The 25,183-nt window shown below is 32.9% G+C and overlaps 3 protein-coding genes, 1 long non-coding RNA gene and 1 pseudogene across 7 annotated transcripts; 3 read left to right on the top strand and 2 right to left on the bottom strand.

Moving 5' to 3' along the window:
* The first annotated feature begins 4,030 nt into the window (after positions 1–4,030).
* On the top strand, positions 4,031–5,895 carry LOC145968663 (F-box only protein 21-like). 3 transcript variants are annotated; one of them, XM_083094315.1, is made up of 5 exons: positions 4,031–4,235; positions 4,471–4,583; positions 4,858–5,161; positions 5,248–5,404; positions 5,602–5,895. In XM_083094315.1, exons 3-5 carry the CDS (start codon positions 5,050–5,052, stop codon positions 5,642–5,644), a joined length of 312 nt encoding a protein of 103 aa, XP_082950441.1. In that variant the 5' UTR covers positions 4,031–4,235; positions 4,471–4,583; positions 4,858–5,049; the 3' UTR covers positions 5,645–5,895. The 3 variants fall into 3 exon arrangements, 2 of the variants coding, with proteins under 2 accessions (XP_082950441.1, XP_082950440.1); XM_083094314.1 differs by having other exon boundaries at positions 4,413–4,583; XR_014437822.1 differs by lacking the exon at positions 4,031–4,235 and adding an exon at positions 4,257–4,344 and having other exon boundaries at positions 4,413–4,583; positions 5,248–5,895.
* Positions 5,896–7,211: 1,316 nt separating this feature from the next.
* LOC145968380 (uncharacterized) lies at positions 7,212–7,649 on the bottom strand. The gene has a single exon (XM_083093778.1). It carries the CDS (start codon positions 7,647–7,649, stop codon positions 7,212–7,214), a length of 438 nt encoding a protein of 145 aa, XP_082949904.1.
* A 5,460-nt stretch (positions 7,650–13,109) lies between these two features.
* On the top strand, positions 13,110–15,879 carry LOC145968379 (uncharacterized; annotated as a pseudogene).
* A 175-nt stretch (positions 15,880–16,054) lies between these two features.
* On the top strand, positions 16,055–19,907 carry LOC145968548 (uncharacterized). 2 transcript variants are annotated; one of them, XM_083094107.1, is made up of 10 exons: positions 16,055–16,494; positions 16,780–17,038; positions 17,214–17,351; positions 18,054–18,125; positions 18,203–18,465; positions 18,541–18,699; positions 18,978–19,077; positions 19,179–19,265; positions 19,339–19,441; positions 19,701–19,907. In XM_083094107.1, exons 2-7 carry the CDS (start codon positions 16,849–16,851, stop codon positions 18,984–18,986), a joined length of 831 nt encoding a protein of 276 aa, XP_082950233.1. In that variant the 5' UTR covers positions 16,055–16,494; positions 16,780–16,848; the 3' UTR covers positions 18,987–19,077; positions 19,179–19,265; positions 19,339–19,441; positions 19,701–19,907. The 2 variants fall into 2 exon arrangements, with proteins under 2 accessions (XP_082950233.1, XP_082950231.1); XM_083094105.1 differs by having other exon boundaries at positions 19,339–19,907.
* Positions 19,908–21,783: 1,876 nt separating this feature from the next.
* On the bottom strand, positions 21,784–23,254 carry LOC145968507 (uncharacterized). Its single transcript, XR_014437751.1, has 4 exons — positions 23,020–23,254; positions 22,625–22,707; positions 22,447–22,546; positions 21,784–22,109 (listed from the first exon to the last, which is right to left on the bottom strand). It is a non-coding gene; the product is annotated as an uncharacterized LOC145968507 (long non-coding RNA).
* Positions 23,255–25,183: the final 1,929 nt, after the last annotated feature.

The raw sequence follows: 25,183 nt of genomic DNA, 5'->3' as shown, positions 1-25,183 counted from the left end.
GAGATATTGAACCGAAAGTAATTTTAAACGGCACAAAAATTATTCTTTTAACCGCGGGACATACAAAATTCATCGATAGCGTTAATTATATGCCGATGCGCTTATCCGAATTACCTAAGGCTTTCGGGCTAAAGGATACTGAGGATAAGGGCATTTTTCCGCATTTATTTAATACTATCGAAAATCAAACGTACGTCGGACCGTTACCCGATGTACAATATTATTCTCCGGATAACATGAAATCGCAAGAGCGCGAACGCTTTCTCACATGGCATACCGAAATGAGGGAAAAAAATACCGTGTTCGACTTCCAACGCGAGATAGTGCGCTATTGTCGTAACGATGTTGATATTCTTCGACGAGCGTGCGTAGCGTTTAGAAAAATTTTCCTAGATCGCGGAAATGTATGCCCGTTCGAGGAATGTACAACTATTGCTTCGACCTGCATGACGATTTTCCGGAAAAACTTTTTGCAAGCCGATACGATAGGCATTATTCTTACGGGGGGATACAGATGCGCGAGCAATCATTCGCGTAAAGCCTTACAATGGCTGATATGGATGGAGCGCGAACTCGACCGCCGTATAAATCACGCGGGGCGTGCGCGGGAATATCGCACGATCGAGGGTACGCTCGTCGATGGTTATTTCGAAACGTCTGTTGCGGGAAGGACGCAGCGTCACGTGTTGCAATTTCACGGTTGCTTTTGGCACGGATGTCCAACTTGTTTCCCTGTAAATCGCGATAAAGCGCTTTCGTCGGGGGAGGATCGCGGAGATACATTAAATTCGCGATATGAACGAACTCTCGCAGTTTCATGGCGCCTTCGTCAGCGGGGATACATAGTGTCGGAAAAGTGGGAGTGCGCCTTCGACCAAGAAATGCGCAACAATCGCGTAATGTATGATTTTCTCGCGAACCATCCGATGGTAGAAACACTACCGCTCGATCCTCGCGACGCGTTTTTCGGTGGGCGTACGGGAAATATCGCAACTCAATACGAAGTCACAGGTACGGAGAAAATACGCTACGTCGACATATGCTCATTATACCCGTTTGTATTGAAGACGGGCGCTTTTCCGATCGGTCATCCGGAAAACGTCGGCGATGAATGTAGCGCGTTAGTCGAAAGGTCACCGAATTATAATTTCGACTCGCTCGAAGGCCTCATACGCTGTAGAGTACTCCCTCCTCGTGATTTATTTCACCCCGTACTTTCGCATCGCGTACGAGGAAAATTACTCTTCGCGTTATGTCGTAGTTGCTGCGAAATATTTTCTCAGACACCGTGCACTCATAATGATAGCGAGCGTGAATTCGAGGGTACCTGGGTAACCTGCGAATTACGCAAGGCCGTCGAGAAAGGTTATCTCGTAACGTCGGTAAGCGAAATTTGGCAATATAGAGTTAGCCAATACGATCGTGCGTCGCGGCAAGGTGGATTGTTCGCCGAATATATTAATACGTTTTTACAGCTTAAACAGGAAGCCAGTGGTTGGCCGAGCGAATGCGGGGAAAACGATGAGGCAAAAGAGCGATACTTGAGGGAATATGAAAAAACTGAGGGTATCGTTCTTGATAAGCGAAACATCGCGCGGAATCCTGGTTTACGCTCGGTTGCGAAACTGTGCTTAAATTCATTCTGGGGAAAATTCGGCCAACGATCCAATTTGCCGACTACCGAAATCGTAAAAACACAACAACGTTTCGCGACATTACTAACGAGCGCCGAATACGAGATAACCGACATATTACCCGTGAATGACGAGGTAATGTATGTTTCGTGGCGACTGCGACAAGAGGTTCTCGTTCCCTCGCCGATAACAAACATCGTGATAGCAGCGTATACGACTGCACTAGCGCGTTTAAAATTGTACGAGTACCTAGAACGTTTAGATCGTCGTGTATTATATTACGATACGGATTCGTGTATTTTTATAAGCACCGGTGATTCGAACGAATACATGCCGCCTACGGGAAATTTTCTAGGTGACATGACGGATGAACTCGAAAGCTACGGCCGCGGTAGCTATATCGAGGCGTTCGTGTCCGGGGGCCCGAAATTTTACGCCTACATCGTGCGAACACCGGAGGGTAATACTCACGAAACTTGTAAAGTTAAGGGTATTACTCTCAATTACGAGAACTCGCGACGAATTAATTTTAATGCTATAAAAAAGCTACTATTAGCGAGAGAAAAAGACACACAGGAAAACGAAGAAGAAGAAATTAACGAAACTTCGATAAATCTACGCTTTAATGCGATTCGACGTACGGCGTTTCATGAAATTGTTACGCGAAGTGAAACAAAAATATGTGCGCCGGTATTAGTAAAGCGTAGATTTATCAATAGCAGATATTCGCTACCATACGGATATGTGGCGGTATAACAATATTCTTATTTCTTGGGTGACTTTTTCTTTTTTAAATAAAAGTCGCGCATTTTCCGATTTTATTTTAAAAAATAGAATTATAAATATTGTAAGTAGCATAAGAAAAATGTAAAATTTATAACAATATAAATATAATTCTTCTTTGTATATATTTCTGTATATTAATAATAAGCAAAAATTTTATTAAAAAATGGCTGGTTTTGAAAAATATTAATAAATGTAAAAATTTTTTATCTTAATTCGAGTTTAATACTTTTAACTTTTCCCTTCTTCCTTTATAACACCCCCGCCTCGCGTTCAATCATCCGCATGTTCATCTTTTTACCTCTGTAGTGCAATGTAGTCTAATTATAATAATTATAATAATTATAATAATTATTGTCTCCTACTGAGATGCTTTGTCTCTTTTTCCGATAAAGTGCGTCACGAACCGTTCGAGCGGAGGGGGCTTGTTTCGATATTCCATAGCGGGCCCCGAGACGGAGTGGGGAGGTAAGGATTGTTTCCTCGAGACATACCGCCGGCTACCCTCCGAAAGTCGGTAGGTGGGGGGGTTCGTTCTGCCAAGACGTAGCGAGAGCGACTAAGGGCTAGGTAACGGGAATTTGACTCGGAACCCTATACAGGTGGGCCAGGGCTGGAGTGGGAGGAGGATTGCTTCTTCGAGTCTAGTACCGCGGAGGTAGGGAAATAAAAATTTGATAAATCGGCGACACAGCCGGCGTCGACCAATCGCAGCTCTGGGCCACTATGGTGCGAGCCAATCAAACTCTGGACCACTATGGTGTAAGCCAATCAAACTCTGGGCCACTATGGTGCAAGCCAATCAAAATCGAGACTTCGGGAGGTGGGGCATTGTTTCCACCAATCAGAACGCCTCTCTCCACTTTACCTGGCCACGCCCACGGCGCCAGGGTCCGAGTGGTGGGGGTTTGTTTTGACGCACCATAGTGGCCCATATCTACTTCTGCCCATTCGCATTAGTGACATTCGACTTCATTTAGTACGTATTATATGTCTGTAAAAATTGATCAAATTCGGAGATGTGTCGCATACGAAAGTCTTGCCAAAAGCATCTAATTATATTCTTATTTTTTACATGAAATAATATCATTTGCAATGTGCATGTGTACAATAATATCATGTGTGCAATGTGCATGTGTACAATAATATAATATGTGCAATGTGTATGTGCACAATAATGTCATGTGTGCAATCTGTATGTGTGCAATAATTTCATGTGCAATAAGCATGTGTGCAATAAAGTCATGTGTGGAAAGTGTTAATATGATTTTCTTATTTTATATGTACAATAATGTCATGTGTGCAATGTGCATGTGAACAATAATGTCATGTGTGCAATGTGTATGTATGCAATAATGTCATGTGTGCAATATGTATGTGCGCCATAATGTCATGTGTGCAATCGTACTTTCGCATCTTCATTTTCTTCATGTGTGCAATAATATATGTAGGCAATCGGGATGTAGACAATCGGGAATGTTGGCAAAAGAAGCTGTCGGCAAAATGTGCGCAAACGAAGCAGTTGGCAATCGAGAATGTAGGCAAACGGGACCCCCCCCCCCCCTATGTATATATGCATGAATGTCTTTTTTTATTATTTTCAGTAATACAGAAGATTGGGGTAATGCAGAATATTTATATATGAAATTTAATCCATTCCAGCGTGAGGAATCCAATTTAATTTATCCGTCAAATATTATCAGAGGAAGATATCCTAATGAAAATCCATCGGATATAATATTTACAACCATCGATGACATTAATGAGCTCAATGACATTAATGTCATCAGTGACATTGTTCATCACTGGCAAAGAGACGTAATTGTTTATATTAATTTTAACGAAAGTTAATAAAAATAATATTGGATTTTATAAGTCTGAATAATTACGTCAACGAGTCAATAAATTTTATAATTAATGGATGAAAGTAATAATCGTTATTTTTATTTTCTTGTCTCCAATCAAAATTTTGTTTATATATATGTTTTTTTTTAGATAATAGAGGATTTGTTTGAGAAATTAAATTATGAAATAAGGAATATTCATAATATAGATTACAGATGGAAGTGGCATATGTTGTCCCAAATCCTATGTCATTATTCAGAACGTGATGATTTAGATTTAGAATATAATGCTTACTACGATAAAATTACACAGATAATCGAGGTATGTTATTACATATAATATATAATGTACTTTAATATTCATATATTAATATTCATATATTAATAAATAAATTATATTAATTATAATTATTTCAAATTTTTAAATCAGTATATTATTTAATATTCATATATTAATATGTAAATAAATTATATTAATTATAATTATTTCAAATTTTTAAATCAGTATATTATAATTTTTAAATCAGTATATTATATCAGTATATAAACCGTTTGACAAGATGTTAAATTTAAATATTGTTATTATATTTTCACAGGTTAGATCTGATGTTGTAAAAAGAAAACAATTAAGAAAAGAAAATATTAAATTTGCTGTAGGGATGATCGTAACACATATAAGGCCAAGTTTTTATCCATTTTATGAAGAAGACCATCACCATGGTGTGATAATTGGTTGACATAATGAACACAATAGGCATAATGAACACAATAGAACTTTGATATGTGAAATGAAGGAGGATCATTTATATACATGCACAGATTATAAAGATGAAAATATTGTCGATCAGCCGTATTACTTAATTCTCTCCGAAGATAATACAATATGTTATTGGCAACAAGGTATGAAGATTTGCAGCATTTTTATGAATAATATGTAGTTTATGAGTATGATCTTTTATTTATAATATGTATATCTTCTGTTTTAGATCTTATATCGATATGTACACCCAAATGGATCAATAATGTTGAAATAGGGCGATACTTTTTGAAATTCGAAGGCACTCATTATGTACCAAATAAAAGCCTGGCAGAAAATTATCCAACCGATGTCGCTATTATTCACGAAATACTTTCCAGTCAATAGTGTGCATTACAAAATTTAAATAATAAATTATTCGCGTATATTAAAATTATGCATAAATTTTTTAACATCTTTATATAGACATATTGTGAGATACTCTAGATATTATAGGATTAAAAGTACATATGATAACAACATATTATGAAAACTAAAATAGATTAAGAATATATTATATATATTTGTGATTTATCTTAACTAGTCCAACTGGGCGAAACATTCGAAAACTATCACGCTCCGATTGAAGGATAAAAATGTATATATGTAAAAACCAAGAAAACTCTGAAACTAAAATTACACTATTTCAGTTAAAAAAACTTTGAAACTAAAATTACACTATTTCAGTATCTATACAATAGTTATATATATGGATCACTTGTCATTAGTAGTAGCGTAAATCGAACCTTTTGGCTACGTTATGATACGTAGCAATTGGTAGATGTCTTTAAAAAATGCTATCTATGTCGTAAATTATATTGGAAATAAATTATATATCATAAACTACATTGGAAAAATAACATATTAAACATTTATTAGATATAACGAAACATGTTATGGTCATAACAAATTATTATTACAATAAAGTATAATCTAAAATAACTTACAAGACTTATATATTGATTATTTTTGGAGATGAGATCAAAATTACCTACTATAGTAATTGAGACCTTGCGATATCGTATTGGGGTAGATGGAGATTGGTGATTCCTGACGATTTCCAGCTATTCTCGAAGTCAAGATTCAAGAATATATGCGATAGTGACAATAAGTTTGTAAATAAAATTCTATTTCACTTGTTATTCATTTATTTATTATTATTAAGCAACTTTTGCTCAAAATTTAAAAATTATTAATTAATCAAAAGATTGCACACGTATTAGTAAAAAATAATAAGGAAGAATCGATAAAAAGATAAATACAATTTGTAATAATAATTTTTAATAAAATAAATAAAATTTTTAATAATAAATTTTTAATAATAAATTTTATTAATAAAAAAATATTAAAATAATTAAAATTAATCTAGTTTGATAACATATGGTAAAATAGATTTAAAATAGGGCCGAAAATATATGTGTGCATATATCCGAAATATATGCAGGGTGATTCAAAATAACCCCAGTGTCCTTGAAATGACAGTGTTCTTGAATCAATTCTAAGACGATTTTTCCTTTGGCAAAATTTCGTCCGAAGCTTAGTTTTTGAATTATTAAAGGAAGTAGTTAACGTACGACGGGTCGGATACAAGAGGCAGGCAAGGGTGGCGCGATTCACCATCAGACGCGGGTGCTTACGCGGGGCGCCTGCTGCGATCAGCTGGTCGCTATACACACACAGACAAACATGCGAACACATTTTTTTTTTTATACGCAGGGGAAATCCTCATGGATACCCCCCCCTCCCCGGGGAGAGAGAGAGGGTTATGCCGGACTCCTACCGGCTAAAACCCCTGCGGGTGTCCTCCACCGCGGTGTCACGGGGGAGCCACGGGTACGCCACAGGCATTCTTCCGCGACTCCCCCACCGCAATCCCTCGTTGTAGCCGGGAGGGAGGACACCCGTCCGCCTCCCGGCTCCGTCCAATGGGGTTCTGTCCCGGTGGGAGATCTCCCCGCTCCACACCGGGGCCCCCCTCGCCGCGACCCCTGAACGGGGCCTCTTCTTATGCCGTGGTGGGGGGAAGGGAGGGGAGGCCACCGAGGAGGGCCATAAGGAGGCCCTCACAGCCCCGGAACCTCCCTCTCACTCCCACCTATCCGCCAAGCCTGCAGTGAAGGGGGGAGTGGGTCTCAACAAGGTCCCTCCCCCCATTCAGTCCCTGTCCAGCGGTGGGGCCGGAGGTCCAATCAGCCTTCTCCTCCCCCGCCGGGTCCTCCTGGCCGCTGCTCTTCCTCGTGCTGCCATTGGGGCGGGCATCATCCGCCGATCCCTCTCCGCCTCCTCCTTGTTCCGCATGACCTCCTCGCAAAAGGAGGCCACTGCCCGCCACTCCTCCTCCCCCCTCAGCATCGCCTCAATGACGGCGCCGAGGGAGAGGTCAGCTCCCACCACTGCGACCAGGGCACGGCGCTGCACCTCCCAAGCCGAGCAGGCTTCGAGAGTGTGCTGCGCCGTGTCCCGGTCCTCCTCGCAGTGGTGGCACCTGGGGGTTGGTTCCCTCCCGAAGCGGCACAGGTAGTGACCGAAACACCCGTGCCCGGTCGCCACCTGCGCCACCCGGAAGGTGATCCGCCCCCAGGCCCTCCTCATCCACCTCCCGAAGACCGGGATAAATAGGTGAAATAGATAAATAAATAAATAAATAAACAGATAAAATAGTTAAATAAATATTTAATATTAATATTTTATATGATAATAGTAAAAGTAATAAATATTTTAAAAACACTTATTTAATCTAATTAATTTTTAAATAGATATCATACGATGTATGGATATCACACACATTCATGATAATAATAATATTAATATGTTAAATGTTTATTATGTTTACCGCATTCTTCAATCGAACACATGATCGCGTTCGATAGCGCCAGTAGTACCTTAACCTACCGCAACCTACCATGACAAAAAACTGCTTACAGTCGCCGAGTAATTATCGTCGCATTGTCGCGTCGTCGCGTCGTGTAGTAACGTGTCCGCGCGTGTTTCTTTCATCGAATGATTTTTAATCGCCAACAGTTATTATTCGACAGTGATTAATAGTGATTAGTGATAGTCATTAGTAAATTTCTCATTTCATCGAGTGAGTAAATAAATGTGATTATGTTAAAGTTTATAAAAGAATATAGTTCATGAAAGAAGAAAAACTTTCAGTTAATAATTTAGTGTGGATTGTTTGTCTTTTGCAACGTGATATCTACGTTAAATTTGAGAACGTACGATCTATCGGAAAATTCATTTCTCCTTCAAGCAATTACAGCAATACATCAAAAGTCATCGAACAAGGTAATAATAACCATTTTTTGACGTTATGTGAAAACAGATCTCGGGAAGTCAGAGGGACAGTGTGTCAAAGGAAATTCGTGAAAAGAGAGAGGTTTTTAGTGAGTAGGGAGTACCGAGTTGGTAATTCGACTTGATACTCGAGTCCCACATAACTCACTGGATCGACCGGTGGGTATGCATAAAATGCATTTTCCCCTCTCTCGTAAAAAAAAAAAAAAAATACAGGTGAGTGAGCGAATGAAAGAGAGAGAGAGAGAGGGAGAGAGAGAGACAGACAGACAGACAGACAGACAGACAGACAGACAGAGAGAGAATGTATGTGTTCGCATGTGTGTCTGTATGTGTATAGCGACCAGCTGATCGCAGCAGGCGCCCCGCGTAAGCACCCGCGTCTGACGGTGAATCGCGCCACCCTTGCCTGCCTCTTGTATCCGACCCGTCATACGTTAACTACTTCCTTTAATAATTCAAAAACTAAGCTTTGGACGAAATTTTACCAAAGGAAAAGTCGTCTTAGAATTGATTCAAGAATGTGTCATTTCAAAGACACTGGGGTTATTTTGAATCACCCTGTATGTGTGACGAATATGAAAACAGTGTACCTATCTTTTATTAAACTATTAATAACTACCTTTTATTAAATTATTAGAAATTATATATCAAATAAATTAATTAATTAATTAAATAAAGTAAAACTAAAATAAGTAAAAATAAAAATTTTATATATGTAATTATAAAATTAGGAAAATTTATTCTTATTGTAAAAAAATTATAAATGTAATTACAAATATTATTTAAATTATAAGTATTATTTATGTGATATTAAATTCGATGTAAAAATAAACCCTACTTTGCTAAAATTTCTTTTCTGGCTGCACTGATAGTAGAAAGATATAAAACATTTTTCATTATTTTAATCGAACTATTTTAATTTTAATTTAACTATTTTAATTAAGTTTATGAGATAATTTGTACATGTTTCCGAGAGGGCTTCAGTTGCCTACATTCCCGATTGCCTACATTCCGATTGCCTACATATATTATTGCACACACGAAAAAAATAAAGAAACGAAAGTACGATTGCACACATGACATTATTGCGCACATATACATTGCACACATGACATTATTGCACACATACACATTGCACACATAACATTATTGTACACATGCACATTGCACACATGACATTATTGTACATATAAAATAAGAAAATCATATTAACACTTTCCACACATGACTTTATTGCACACATGCTTATTGCACATATGAAATTATTGCACACATACAGATTGCACACATGACATTATTGCGCACATACACATTGCACACATTATATTATTGTACATATGCACATTGCACACATAAAATAAGAAAATGACTTTGCATAATTAGATTACACAATTAAAAGTGCAGACTGATACTGGATTGCTCACAGAATCCCATCTTAAAATCTTTAATCAATTGGATGATAGGATTTCCGTATGCGACTCACTTTCGAATTCGATGAACTTTTACAAGCATATAGTACTAAATAAAGTCGAATACTATAAGAACGAATGTGCAGAAACGTTTATTTTTTATTTTAATTTTAATTATCTTCTTAAATGAATAATATTTAAAATTTCCATTTAGAAAGAAATATTAGAATTCGAAAATATTTTGAACCTAGGACTATACTTGGAAATAGAAAAGAATCTCGTTTCGTGTGAAAGTCGATAACATATGTGAAATAAAACAATTATAGACCTCACTTCGGGCCGTAAGCACGGGGGATATGGGGTAGACCTCGCTCCGCGTGGAAGTCGAAAACCCATGTGGAACAGAAGAATTATAGATCTCATTTCGGGCCGCACTATATTCTGTGTGATTCACTCAGTTCTCCAAAGAATCGAGAACCTTGTGCTTACACAATCGAAAAATTCAACATAAAATTCAACATAATATAAATAACAAAGTATAAAAATAAAATTTGAATACCTTAAGAACAAAACTTTTCTGCCCATTCGCATTTGTGGTATTCGACTTCATTTAGTACGTACTATATGTCTGTAAAAACCCATACAGCACAAGCACGTTCTATGAACATTCATAGAATAACATTGTCGAACGTTTGAATATTCCTAGAATATTCTTACATGATACTTCGAAGGTCCTGTGTACACGCACCGGCAGGAATGGTGTCCCGGTATGCTTGTGTGACGCTCACTGACGTCACACTCACACAAGCGAAACGCGCATGTACGCGGGCTGGGCAGCGAGAGATAAAGTGGGGGTAGAGTAGTGGGGGGCATTCCGATGTTGCATCCTTCGCGCACGACATAAGAGCGAGAGAGAAAACACTATAAGACGTGATACCGAGTTAGAGGTGTCCGATAGCCATCTCTCTCGCTCGACGCTCGAAAGAGAGAGTGCGAGCGAGACAGCTATATACCGCGCGGGACACCGCGCTATTTCTATACGTGTCTCTTGCGCTCTAGTATCGATATGCGTACTTTTCTTTTCTTTCTTTAAGAAATGCGACTTAATCGCGTGCACTAAAGGTCGGCATTCATTTTATTAAATTAAATAATAATTAAATTATATAAAAAGATAAAATTTAATGAATAAATTCTTGGCTCACGTACGTGCGCGCTTCGCGTGTGTGCGTTTAACATCGACTGTCCACACATAAATACCGGGACACCATTCCTGCCGGTGTGTATACCTCTTATGGAACATTAGAAGTAGACAAAAAGTAACGTTCTGTGAACATCCGGTGAATATTTTATAAAATATTCTATAAATATTCTAATCACTTTATATAACATTCAGTAAATATTATGGGAATATTCTCTGAATATTAAATGAACTTTTTAGAGAATATTTTGCATATTTTCATGGAATCTTTTTGGAATATTTTATAAATATTCTGATGTGGGAGAGAACAAGTAATGAAATAAAAAATATAGATACAAATAATATACATTTTTTATTACATAATTAATGTATACGTTAATATGTTATACTCTACAATACGTTTATATGTTATACTCTACATATATGTTAAAATTTAAACATTAACATATTAGAAAAACAAAAATATACTTTATTTGGTAATTATTTACTTTAGGGGAGCAACCTCTGATGACCTTGACCTTGACATATGTTATAGTGATCACCCTTCTGAGTAACCTTCAGAAGGTTTCAGCCGTCGCTCGTGATTCGTTGAAAAGTTATCAACATAAGAAGTTATAAATGGAATGTAAATTTTATTGACACCGTATAGATAGAACTATAGTATATATAACCTATACAGGGTGTCATGAAAGTGATCATAATTTTAAAAAATTAAGGTAGATTGACTCAAAGTTAGAAGAAAAATCTTGTACAGTTATGCAATATTCGCAATAATTAACGAGAAATAAATTAAAGAAAATCGGCCAATGCGCGTGGCTAGAAGTGCGTGGCGGTGAAGGCGGTCTCACTGTAACATAATGGCGGCGCGCGGCGAAACGGTGATTGGGGAGGGGAGGAGCGATGAGTGTGTAGGCGCGTGGCGAAGGCTCTTCCCCTCTCCAATCACTGCTTCGCCGCGCGCCGCCATTATGTTACAATGAGACCGCCTTCACCGCCACGCACTTTTAGCCACGCGCATTGGCCGATTTTCTTTAATTTATTTCTCGTTAATTATTGCGAATATTGCCCAAACAGCACAAGATATCCTCAGGATGATCCTGAATATATCCTAAATATCCTCGGATATATGTGGGATATATTTAGGATATGATACAAATCCAAACAACTGAGGATATTTTTTGGATCTCTTAAGGATGTCAATAGAAAACCTTTTGTAATCCTTGAAACGTTTACCATGCATCCCAAATTAATTCAGAAAATGTAATTGAGGTACTATATATGCTATTTCAAGGATTAATTCAGGTTATATCCAGCATATTTTTTTCAAGATTATTTTAAGACAAATTAAAAAATTATATATGCATTAAATGTATATAACAAATTTTGTTGAAAAATGATGACACGTTAATTGGCTACCGTGCGCCTTTTAGCGAACGGTATTAAAGCCGATCACATTAGAATCTAGGGACTCGAAAACAGTCGGGGCACATGCGTATGGATTGCCAAATCAAGCAACGCAATTGGTCGAATCCTTACGATTACGCGCGCGATTACAGAAGGTGTCTGTGTTCAGCTTTCCCGGCTTCTTCGCATCCACTTTATGTCTTTGTGTGTATAATCTCAGTGTATAATAACAGTTTTCCAGCAATAACAGTATTCGCAACAAATTTTATTTCCAAGATAATATCAGGAAGAATCGAAAGGTAAATCATTTATTTAGGTATTTATTAAGGTATATCATTTATATAAATTTTTTACGCAAAAATAACTTTTGAGGTTAAGATGCCGCGTGGTAATTATAAAAAAACCTTTGATATGATTAATTCTCCGACACAACGTAAAATTCATAAATTAGAAACTGATATGATTAATAAAGCTTTAAATGGACTATCAATATGTAATGTATCTAATGTGCCATCTAATATATCAACATTTGAAATAATTGAAAACGATTCGCATACATCAACTTTTAATCGAGATGAGATAGATGCAGCAGATTTATTAAATGAAATAAGGCCGGTATTCATAGTCCGTTCTTATATTTAAGATCGTCTTAAGAACCCATTCAACCAATCAAATAGCTGCAATGCGGTCATTGATTGGTTGAATGGGTTCTTAAAACGATCTTAAATATAAGAACGGACTATGAATACCGGCCTAAGTGATTCATCTAATCAAACAAATCCCACTTTAAGTAGTGAAGAAGAAAATAATGAAGTTTTACCCTTATTTGAGCAACAAGAATTTTCGAGTAATGATGAAATTGAAGATAATAATAAAGATAATGAAAAAAATAATTTTAAAACATTTCTAGCTAGTTGGGCAGTTGAAGAAAATATTTCACAAGCATCTTTACGTACTCTTATAAAAGGTATAAAACAGTATACATGTAATAAATGTCATTGTAATATACCGTCTGATCCTAGGGCACTTTTGCATACTCCGAGAAGTGTTAATATTAGAAATTGTGCTGAATATGTGGGGGGGGGGGGGATATTGTGAGGAATATTACCACTTTAGTTTATTAAAGTCAATAAAAAATTTTGTATCTGCTCAGAAAATGTTACTAATATAAAAATAAATATAAATATAGATGGGTTACCCTTATCAAAGTCATCGCATCAACAACTATGGCCAATTTTGGGCTCTATAGAGCAATCAAAGCAAGTTTTTATTATTGGAGCATACTATGGTACACAGAAACCTTCTAATTCAGAAGATTTTTTAAAAGAATTTATAGAAGAAACACAACTATTGTGTCGTGACGGAATTATTATTAATAATAAATATGTTAATTGCAATATAGATTCTATAATATGTGATACTCCTGCAAAGTTATTCATATTACAAGTTAAATACTGGTTATTCTAGCTGTACCAAATGTAAAACTGAAGGCACTTTTCGTAATAAAGTTTGCTTCCCTCAAATAGATGCTCCATTGAGAACAGATTTAGAATTTAGAACAAAGACAGATGAAAATTTTCATATTGGAACATCAATTATTGAAAACATTCCAAATCTTGATCTTGTAAATAATATACCCTTAGATTATATGCATTTAGTTTGTTTAGGAGTTACACGACGATTACTATATTTATGGTTATTTGGCAATAATAAACAATTTCGTTTAGAGAGTAGAAAACGTCAAAACATATCATTAAATTTAGAAATTATATTAAAAGTACATGTACTATGTGAGTTTGCACGAAAACCTCGATCACTGACTTTCGTAAAACTTTGGAAAGCTACATAATATCGAGAACTCCTTTTGTACACAGGACCTGTAGCTTTGAAAAATGTTCTTCGTAGTGACATATATGATCATTTTATAACATTACATGTAGCTATTAGAATATTATGTTCCACAGAATTACATGATTTATTGGATTATTGTCAAAAGCTATTAGAACATTTTGTTACATCATTTGCACTAATTTATGGCACTCATAATGTCTCTTTTAATGTACACGGTCTAATTCATCTTGTACAAGATGTAAAGAAATTTGGTCCGTTAGATAATTTTAGTTCATTTAAATATGAAAATTTTTTACAAACATTAAAGAAACTGTTACGAAAGTATGACAAACCATTGCAACAAATTGTTCGAAGATATATGGAATATGAAAAAAATAAAATAGAAGAGAATCTTACAACAGAAGAAATTGAAAAGAACAATGCTGAAAAAGGGCCAAAATTTGCCTATAAGGGGATTGTATGAAATCGGTATATCTTTATGTTTTTGAACCTGCTGGACTCGAAAATGAAGCTTAAAATTGTCCAAACACCGGGGAAAATTGTGAAAATGCAATTTTTTTACAGAAAAGCCGCGTTTTGCAGCAAATGTTTTTTAATGAACAAATGGCAATTGTAAACAAAAATAGTCTTTTTTTTTTAAATAGTATGCAGAATCTGTTATTTGAACGTAATCAATCTTCTAATGCAATAGCTCTTTTTTTATTTTTAATCTCTAATCTGGTATATTATTTTTTATTCTTTTTTATTTTTTTTATTTTTTATTTTTTTATTTATTTATTTATAATATACAAAAAAGATAAAAGAGATTTTTTTAGTACAAAATGTTTACGTATTCTTGAAAATGTGCGAGGAGCGCTCAGACATTGACTTACGTCTTACGATATAAATCATAAATCACAGTCAGTATTAGTATTAGTTTTTTTTAATTAAATTAAAATGAGTAATCACAACCTTCCTCTCTCTCCCTTTTTTCTCAAAAACATTAATAAAATAAGACATTTTTCGTTTACAATTGCCACTTGTTCATTAAAAAACATTTGCTGCAAAACGTGGCTTTTCTGTAAAAAAAATTGCATTTTCACAATTTTCCCCGGTGTTTGGACAATTTTAAGCTTCATTTTCGAGTTCAGCAGGTTCAAAAACATAAAGATATACCGATTTCATACAATCCCCTTACAGGCAAATTTTGGCCCTTTTTCAGCATTGTTCTTTTACAATAGATTTGAAATCCATTCATTCATCTGGGCCATTGATACATGCTTGCTGTAATCCACAGTACAGAATAATTAGAAAAGCAAATATGATTTTACGTACTGATGTAATAGCTGATAATTGTTGTGCATTGGTTGATGGAACTATTATATTAATAAAGAACATAACACGCAATAAAGATCTCAATACAAATGTAATTATAGATCAAAAATTTTTACACAAGGAAGATTTTTATAACACTCCATGTCCTTCATCATTATTAAAAATATTTAGTGTGCACGGTTTAAGTGAATTACAAATGTGGCCAATAGAAAATATTTATATTAAATATGTTAAATTACCGCTATCAGAAAATAAATATGTAGTATTTCCATTGTTGCATTCATAAATAGAATTTGAAATATTTCTTAAAATGTGTAAAATATATGTAATAGTAATCTTTATTTTATTCTTGCTTTGCTCGGCCTTAAGAAGAAGTTTGGCATGTATTTGTGTACAAAATCATATACATTATATTAATAACTTGTAATATAAATAAAAAAAATTATCTATATACATAATTATTTTTAGGATTGTAAAATATTTTTATTTTTATTTTAACTTGTAGTTTTTTCTTTTTTTTTTAATTTCTATATTGGTAACCTATGATTTAATTCTATTCCAATCTAGTTGTTTTTTTTTAAATTTAGCAGGTTTCTTGCTAGAAATATTATGTCGTTTGCATATGTCAAAAGACCAAATCTTTTCTCTTTTTATTACCACTTTCCTCTGCTTGTTCTCAATTTTTTTTCTAGATCCATCATATACAGTGAGAATAGTGTTGGGCTCAGAAAGCATCTTTTATATATTTTTGTTAGTTTAGTTACAATGGAGCAATATGCTATAGTAGAATTTGATGATGGGCTACAAATGATACCTTCTTCTTGGATAACAGAAAACAAGAAACAGGCATATTGGCCTACTTTTACATCAAATGAACGATTTTCCAAAGCTGTACAAAAATGTATATCCAAAATTGACTCTTGGCCGCTGTATGAAATTAAGAGAATTTTAGCAACTGCAAGTAAGTAATAAAAGTACACAGAAATAAATAAAAAATAACATTAACAGAATAAATAAAAAATAACATTAATGTAGAGTCATTTGCGTTTTTATTTTATTATTTATTCAATAATCTTTAATACAAAATAATAGAATAAATATAGAATGCTATAAGCTATAGATAAAAAATGTTTAAAAAGTTATTTATATTTTTAGACAATAAAATTCTGCTTTTAATTAAAAATTTTTTTATTTTAGAATTTGTATTTTTTTTATCAAATAATTTGTATTGTTTTATTTCTTTTAGATACATACGAAAAAGGAATAACTAAACTAAAAAAAGCGGAATTTATTTCTGATATGAATTCTGAAAGTGATGACGAAATTTAAAAAAAAAACTAGAAAATGTAGAGCAAAAGCCGTTAATAGTAGCGAAGAAAGTTTAAGTGAAGAAGAAAATATTGTGCCTGTATCATCTTATCCAAAAATACCATCTTATTCAAAAGTACAAAAGAAAAATAATAATATGCAATCAAACGAAAACCCAGTAAATAAAATATTTAAAAGTTAGTAGAAAGATTTTTTTATAATGTAAAACTCTTTCTAATATAGAAAATTTATAATATATGTATACTGCAATATATTGTATATATATAATATTACAATTTAATTTTTAATTTATATTATTTTTATACTTATTTAATTTATATTATATTTTTAATTTATATTTTCATTTTATAGGCAAAGGTGTATTAAAACAGATAGAAAATGAAAATGCTGATCTACCAACAAATACACATTTAAAGAAAACAAGTGTAGAAACAAATACACATTCAAAGAAAACAAGTGTAGAAACACACGATTCAATTAATAATACAGGTAATTTATGCCAATGTATGAACTGTTATTTTTGAAAGTGATATAAGTCCTTTTCTTTTGTTTCAAGATATTTAAGAGATTTACATTTGTCTGTAATTGAAAGAAACTTTAAGTCGTATATTCGGTAAGAAAATTTTCGCTCTGTAAGCTCTGTAACTCTGTAGCTCTTTAGCTCTTTCTTTTTTTCGCTCTTCGCTCTTTCTTTTTTACTCTACAGTGCTACATAGCTTATAGAGATACAGCGTTATAGAGCATTTTTACAGAATACACCCATAACTTGTCATTTTTCAAAATTATACTTATTTCCAATTTTGAATTCACTTTCAAAAAAGAAAAAATCTCATATATTTTATTTTACATTTAAAGAAACTGATAATATGTAATTTTTATTTATAATATTACACAACATGATGTACTAGTATTATATTTGCTTTAAAATTATAGACAAAATATGTATATTGGAACAAAAGAAGTATGCAAATATGAAACATGTAAAAATTATTATATGTACATGCATCGATTAGCTATTATTATTATTTTATTAAGTATAATATAATTACAATTGTATTTAACTAAATAATAATAATGTAGATTGTAGAGATAATCGATACAAGTACATGTAATAATTTTATTTTTAATATTATTTAAGAGTTTTAAATTAAATATAAATATTTAACAATTTATTGTTTTTTATTGTTGTAGAACATGATTTAAATCATAATATAAAAAATACATATAATCCTGAAGCTTTTAAAATTGATTCTGTTAATACTTGTAAGTACTAGATTATATTATATTGTAATTTATATATACATATATTTTATTATTTTACAATATGTTTTAATTTACAGCAATGACACATTTTGAACGATATATTATTCGAAAACTATTAGATGTAGATTTCAAAGTTCCAGCAATACACGAACAACAAAGAAATATGAATATAAAAATAGATAATATTAAAAATCAAATTCAGACATTTGGGTTAGATGATAAAATAAAAAAAAAAGATGTTGAATCAGATTACATGGAACTTTTTCCTGTAGAAACATTAGAAAAATTACAAGAATTGGAACAACTATTAATTAATAATAAGATTAATCGTAAAGCATTAGTATGTATATTTTAAAAAATTAACTTTTATAACGATATAAAAATTAAAAATACTTAATTTTATTTATTTTTTTAGATGATACAACTGGCACGAATTGGTGGAACAGACATTAAATCAATAACATTTAACATATTACGACGCATTATGAGCGATTCAGTCGGGAGCATGTTTAGTTATGTCGGTGAAAAAAAAAATATCCATTCTTTGATTTATATCTTCGAAAAATTATATGTGGTAAATATAAATTTAAAATATTAATTTATAATTATTTAAAACTAAAAACTAGTAAAATAAATATTATTTATGTAATATTTTTAAATATAAGATCTACAACAAATTCAATTATTTTTTTTTAAGTTTCGAGTTATTTTTTTAGTTTTATTTAATTACGTGACTTTTTCTAATTGCTATATTTAAGTTTCTATTTTTAACTCAATAATTTTATTCTTTTCAACTTAATATCTTACTTTTTTGTAAATATTTATTATATATTAATGTATATTTTATTTTAGGTGCTGTAAGAATTTACTTTCCGGAAGCTACTGAACAAAATATTTCAGAGCCCATCAAATCTTGGCTAAGACATGCAAGCGAACGTAGTATTAAGAAAAAGTATGTTGCTTTTTCATGTCTATAAATTTTATAATTAAAATAATATGTTTATGAGTTACAAAGTTTTAAAAAAATTAATATAATTTCAATATTATTTTAAGCTTGAATAAGACAAAGAAATCTTTGATGCAAGAAGAAAACCAATCTAACATAGAACAGCATGCAAATAGACGTCTACAAAAAGAAAAGTATGTAATATAATATAAATATAATTTTTGTGAAATTTTACTAATTTTACTAATCTAATAAAAATTCATGTAGCATGGATAAGAGAACAGAATCTTTTGTGTAAGAAGACAATCAAGAAGCAGATGATGATGATGATAAAACTTTAGACGAATTAATTGGTCCAAATCTCTTTTAAGTAATGTATACAGGCTGTCCGCAGTTAATTACATCACCCGCTATGTGCAAATAGAATGAGTTTTGCGAAAATCGCAAAATAGTAGAACTTTCTACTTCGTTTAAGTGTTATTTTTGGTTAAAGTTTACTCATTCTATCTGTACATCTGTACAGATGTTGTCTCCTTAATATGTAATTTGTGTTTTTCTTTTATTATATTTTTTTATATTTTTAAATTTTTCAAATTCAAATTTTTTCATATATATATATATATATACAGGGTGTCCTAGACCACCCGTACACCCCTTTTCTTTCAAAAACTAAGGATTTTAGAGAAAAACGTTTTCGACAAAAATTGTATGGTTTTGAGGGGAACATAAGATGGTGTCATTGGTTTGACCTTGGATGGCATCGTTAAGGTGAGGTCAAGGACACCTTTAATTTCTTAAATGGAACCACTTATTTTTTATTGCATATTCTTATAGCTTATGTCGAGAGCTTTCCAAAACACTATAATAAAGTATTTTTTCATCAAGTACTTTTCGAGTTATATATATATATATATATATATATATATATATATATATATAATTCTTTTGTTTTCTTTCAATAAATGTAATAAGTGCAATAAATTTGCAATGTGCAATAATGTGCAATAATATTAAAATTAATAAAAATTTGTATACATGTGATGTGTAAATAATTTTTTAATTTATCCTGAAATAATCCTGAAAAAACCCTGAAAAAATATGCATATAACCTAAATTAATCCTAGAAATAACATATAAAGCACCACAATGATGTATCCTGGACTAATTTAGGATGTATTGTAGACGTTTTAAGGATTATAAGATTTCCTATGAACATCCTGCAAATATCCTTAGGACGTTGAAATAGAATCTCCTAAGGATATTTCTAAGCATTATTTGAGGCGCTCATTTGCTATTCCTTAGGACATCCTAAAAACGTACGAGGATTACAAACAGATATCCTTAGGATATCTCATATATCCCAATAAAATTTCCTTAGGAGATCCAAAGGACATCCTTGTGCTGTTTGGGTGCATAACTGTACAAGACTTTTCTTCTAACTTTGAGCCAATCTACCTTAATTTTTTAAAATTATGATCACTTTCATGACATCCTGTATAAACATGAATTGTAGTATTCTCGATTCTTATTCATATACAAGTGTTCAGTTGTTAGATATCATTGTGAACGATTGCTATTACTTATTCTTGTGAGTTCAACCCTCAATAAATGAAACATATTTTTTGATATTGTGTACATATAGATGTTCATGTTTCACATTGAAAGTATACATTTTACTTTGACTTTCACAGAAAGTGAACTTTGCTTCACCTTGCAAAGTACACGCGAGGTCCACCTCTGAGTCAGTGCGAAACGAGGTCTATTATTGTATGGTTTCACATGGGTTTGCAACTTTCCATGCGAAGCGAGGTCCACCCCACACCACTCTTGAGTCAGTGCGAAACGAGATCTATTATTGTATGGTTCCACATAGGTTTGCAACTTTTCATGCGAAACGAGGTCGATCCCATACCACCCCTGAATCAGCGCGAAACGAGGTCTATCTCTCATTTTCAATATTTCCTTTCAAAACCACTAGTCCCCCATACAGCACCGAAAGATTGCAGAAACGTTGCATAGACCTAACACGGAAACATTGTAACATTGCATGGAAGTTGCGAAATGTTTCTGCAACATTACTGCAAGGTTGCAGCAACGTTGAAATGTCCGCCCAAGGAAACATTGCAATGAAACATTGCAGCAACATTGAAATGTGTGCTCTCAGAAACATTGCAATAACATTGCAGCAACATTGAAATGTGTAGCCTCAGGAACATTGCAATAAAATATCAACATTGCAGTGAAAGATAGTAATTTCACACATTACCACCGACATGTCATATACTAGATACTTCAAATTTCTATGTATAAATAATATTGTGAATACATATAGATGACATATCATCTCATGCGCTGAGACATTTTTGCCTATATTTTAATCATTATTGCGAATTTTGCAAAATGATAGAGGACTTGTCTTTCCAATTTGACCCAATCTACCACCACTTTTCGTTTGATCACTCATTAATCGGACCCTGCGAGCGATCTACCGCTTCTCATGCGCCGAAACATTTTTGCTTATTTCTTAATAATTATTGCGAATTTTGCAAAATAATAGAGAACTTTTCTTCTCAATTTGATCCAATCTACCACTACTTTTCGTTTGGTCACTCAGGAATCGAACACCCTGTATGACATGTCGATGGTAATATGTGAAATTACTATCTTTCACTGTAATTATATATTATTATATTAAAAAAATTAAATAAGAAATTTAATAAGAAATATAAGTTTTATTGTTTCTAACATACATTTATTTTATATTTAATAATAAACATATATATGATACTCATATGAGCTATATATATATATATATATATATATATATATATATATATATATATTTAAAATAACATTTTAAATATTTTAATATTTTTTAACATCATATTTTAACATCATATACTATATTTATATATTCAAAATAACATATTTTAAAATATTTTAAGATTTTTTAACATAATATTTCAATATTTTAATATTTTTCTTTAATATTATTATATTTTCTTTAGTCATTGTCATTTGAGGTTGCACACGTATGCCTAGAAATGAATAAATAATCATATTAATGATACTTAATTTAAATGAAAAGTAATAAATTCGGTTTAAAGCACTCATATGCACTGATACACATAAAGGTTATCGTACACAAATTTACAATAGCATAAATAATTTAAAAAATAAAATAACTAATACTAAAAATATTTATTGTTGTTTAATAGGAATAATGATAATAGTAATTTACTATTACAGTTATCTTAATGTTTTAATTATTTATTTTTTAATTTAAGTATAACCTTTATGTGCACACTAGTGCTTGCCAATCAGATTGGCTATAAGAAATAATTTATGATTTTCGGTTATAAATAATAAACATACCTTTCTCTTTGAACTCTTAGAGTACCTTGAGTAAGCCATTTGGATATTGAATTACTGATTTCAGCGTCAGTAGTTTGCTTATAAACTGTACGAACAGCTTCTATAATACAAAAAAAAGTATATGATTCAAAATATATTAAAATATCAATTATACAATTATATTATAAAGTGAACTTACGTGTGATTACATTTGCTAGTCTCAGCTAGTTATATAATTACTAAATTAGACACTCCGTTAACTGTTTTCAATACTCTGCTAACCTAGAACATATAATTGGATTTTCAATGACATTTTAGATAAAACAATTCGATTAAAATAAAAACTTTTAACGTAAAATAATAATGAGAAATAAGCTAACTTAATCAAAAGCTCGTGTTGTGTGATTATCATAGAATACATGTACATACATGCATTCTATGTATAACCTATGTATTCTACACAATAGCTTTTGATTAAGTTAGCTTATTAGACGTTACAGCTATAATTTAACCTAAAACGTAATTGGATCTTCAAACAATGAAAAAATTTTATAAAATAAAGATAAAAGGATAATAAGTGATATTGTTACTTACTTTTTTTATAGCTTTTTTATTCGTTCCACACTATTGAAATTCTTAAAATATATAAATCGCTTTTAAATGTTGATTAATATTGATTAAACTTGATTAACTGAGCCGATCAAAAGTTACAAAACTCACAAGAAATATATTTTTTCTCTACTATAATTCAATATTATTAATTCGCTCTTAGACACGTGCTGCGCAGTCGGTGGTCGACCATTGTCTCTCGGATCGTTGTCCCGTGCTCAGCGAGAGAAGGGTCCCGACATGCGATCACGTGATGCCGTTTAAGCCAATCAATGGCAACGTGTCATGCGCAACGGTCTAATGCGTAACACACTATACTTGCAGGCCAATCAACGGCGAGGCAGCCGTGACGCGCGCGACTCGGATATTATAAAATTACTTCCGTGCAACACAGTTCACGCAGACTCACAGAAAGATTATGTTCCTGCAATATTGCTGGGACATTTCGATGAAACATTACAATTGCATGTCTCTGAAACACCCTGGCAAAAATGAGACGTTTGTTTGGCGTTTACATGAACATTTGTGGAAGTTCGTCGAGAGTTTAAAAACGATTAGTAAAGAGTTTGTAGAACAAAAATTGCAACACTGCAGCGTTTAAAAGACGTTTGTACGTTATAGCGTAAACGTAAACGTTTGAAAAGTCTGAGTAAACTCTGTACACGAAGATGTATCAACGTTTACTGAACGTACTCTGAAAAATGTTACCTCAGCATTGCAAAACTTTCATGTAACATTATATAAAGAGTTTGTAGAACAAAAATTGCAACACTGCAGCGTTTGATAAGCATTCAAAACCCAACAGCGTTATGTAAGTGCTCTTACAAAGTTTGAAAAGCATATAAACTCTCAGAAAACCCTCACTCAACGGTTGTTAACGCTTTATAAAGTTTCTTATTTTCGCCAGGGCATCTCTGCAAGATTGCATTGGCTGCGTTCAGCAGAAAAAGCTGCTTTGCAACTGTTGTAAAATTCGTGAGCCTGATTGGTGTATGCTCTTAATTTTGACTGAATCTAAGAGCATACACCAATCAGATTCACGAATTTTACAACAGTTGCAAAGCAGCTTTTCCTGCTGAACGCAGCCATTGCAACTTGAAATGTTGCAACGTTCCTGCAATCTAACTGGAAGCTTTTGTGCTGTATGAGTAACGAGATATTTGATTCTTTAAGTTGACATAATTTTATATAAATTATAAAATATCTGATAAAATGTTCATTTTTCAATTATTTTACTTTAATAATTTTATGCATAGAATAATAAGAGGAATCAGTTAATGTAAAGAAAACATATGATTGTTCTTAAAAAATATGTCACTGCTCATTGCATTCATAAAAAAAAAAATATATATATATATATGTATAGAGAGAAAGAGAGAGAGAGAGGATCGCAAATTCGTCATTTCTCATTTATATTAAAATTTATTTGATATACGTAAGCACCTTGCTATACAGTACTGGTGCTACCGACATTTTGTGCACATAGCACGGAATAGAACCAAAAATTGTGCATGTTACTTATATGTTACCCTCTGAGAACATTCGTGCACCTTGGCTTCGTAGTTTAGGTGCACATTTTTAAGGTCCACAGAGGGCGTATCGCTTTCAGGGATCACTAAAGTCACTAGATATACAAAGGCCCATATTCTGAATCCTCTTTTATCGATAAAAGTGCCTCTAAAAGTGGCTCATAGCCAATCAAAAGGTTTATAAGCCACTTTTAGAGGCACTTTTATCGTTAAAAGAGGATTCAAAATATGGGCCAAAGTACCGCAATCCATAAGACTCAATGTATAAGGGCCTGAGCAGAATGGCTGCCTTATAATTTTAAGACTATGTTTTATGCCTTAGGTCTTTGTCTTAGGTAACGCACAATACTGTGTGTTATGTCTCGAGTCTTATGTATACGCGAACGTTTGTAAGAAATAAACGTTCGCGTATACATAAGACTCGAGACATAACACACAGTATTGTGCGTTACCTAAGACAAAGACTTAAGGCATAAAACATAGTCTTAAAATTATAAGGCAGCCATTCTGCTCAGGCCCTAAGGATTTGGAGCCAAAATGGACGCCAAAAAGTACAAGTGCACACTTTTGTTACGTATGTATGTACACTTGAAGTGCAATTTTCTAACCTGTATGTGAAA

The sequence above is a fragment of the Camponotus vicinus genome, unplaced genomic scaffold, assembly GCF_025532165.1.
Source record: "Camponotus vicinus isolate PSW18456_S1 unplaced genomic scaffold, iyCamVici1.0 SCAF_3, whole genome shotgun sequence".
In the NCBI taxonomy this organism is placed as follows: domain Eukaryota; kingdom Metazoa; phylum Arthropoda; class Insecta; order Hymenoptera; family Formicidae; genus Camponotus; species Camponotus vicinus.
Note: the sequence above shows the minus strand (reverse complement) of the source record. Positions and strands in the feature narration are given on the sequence as shown.

Excerpts from the sequence above, each read along its gene's own strand:
- LOC145968663 (XM_083094315.1), top strand. The coding sequence starts at position 5,050 with ATGAAGGAGGATCATTTATATACATGCACAGATTATAAAGATGAAAAT. Across the intron at positions 5,162-5,247 it reads AATATGTTATTGGCAACAAG|ATCTTATATCGATATGTACA; the intron begins GTATGAAGATTT and ends CTTCTGTTTTAG. Across the intron at positions 5,405-5,601 it reads GAAATACTTTCCAGTCAATA|TCCAACTGGGCGAAACATTC; the intron begins GTGTGCATTACA and ends TATCTTAACTAG.
- LOC145968548 (XM_083094107.1), top strand. The coding sequence starts at position 16,849 with ATGACGAAATTTAAAAAAAAAACTAGAAAATGTAGAGCAAAAGCCGTT. Across the intron at positions 17,039-17,213 it reads AGTAAATAAAATATTTAAAA|GCAAAGGTGTATTAAAACAG; the intron begins GTTAGTAGAAAG and ends TTCATTTTATAG. Across the intron at positions 18,466-18,540 it reads AGATTAATCGTAAAGCATTA|ATGATACAACTGGCACGAAT; the intron begins GTATGTATATTT and ends TTATTTTTTTAG.
- LOC145968380 (XM_083093778.1), bottom strand. The coding sequence starts at position 7,649 with ATGAGGAGGGCCTGGGGGCGGATCACCTTCCGGGTGGCGCAGGTGGCG.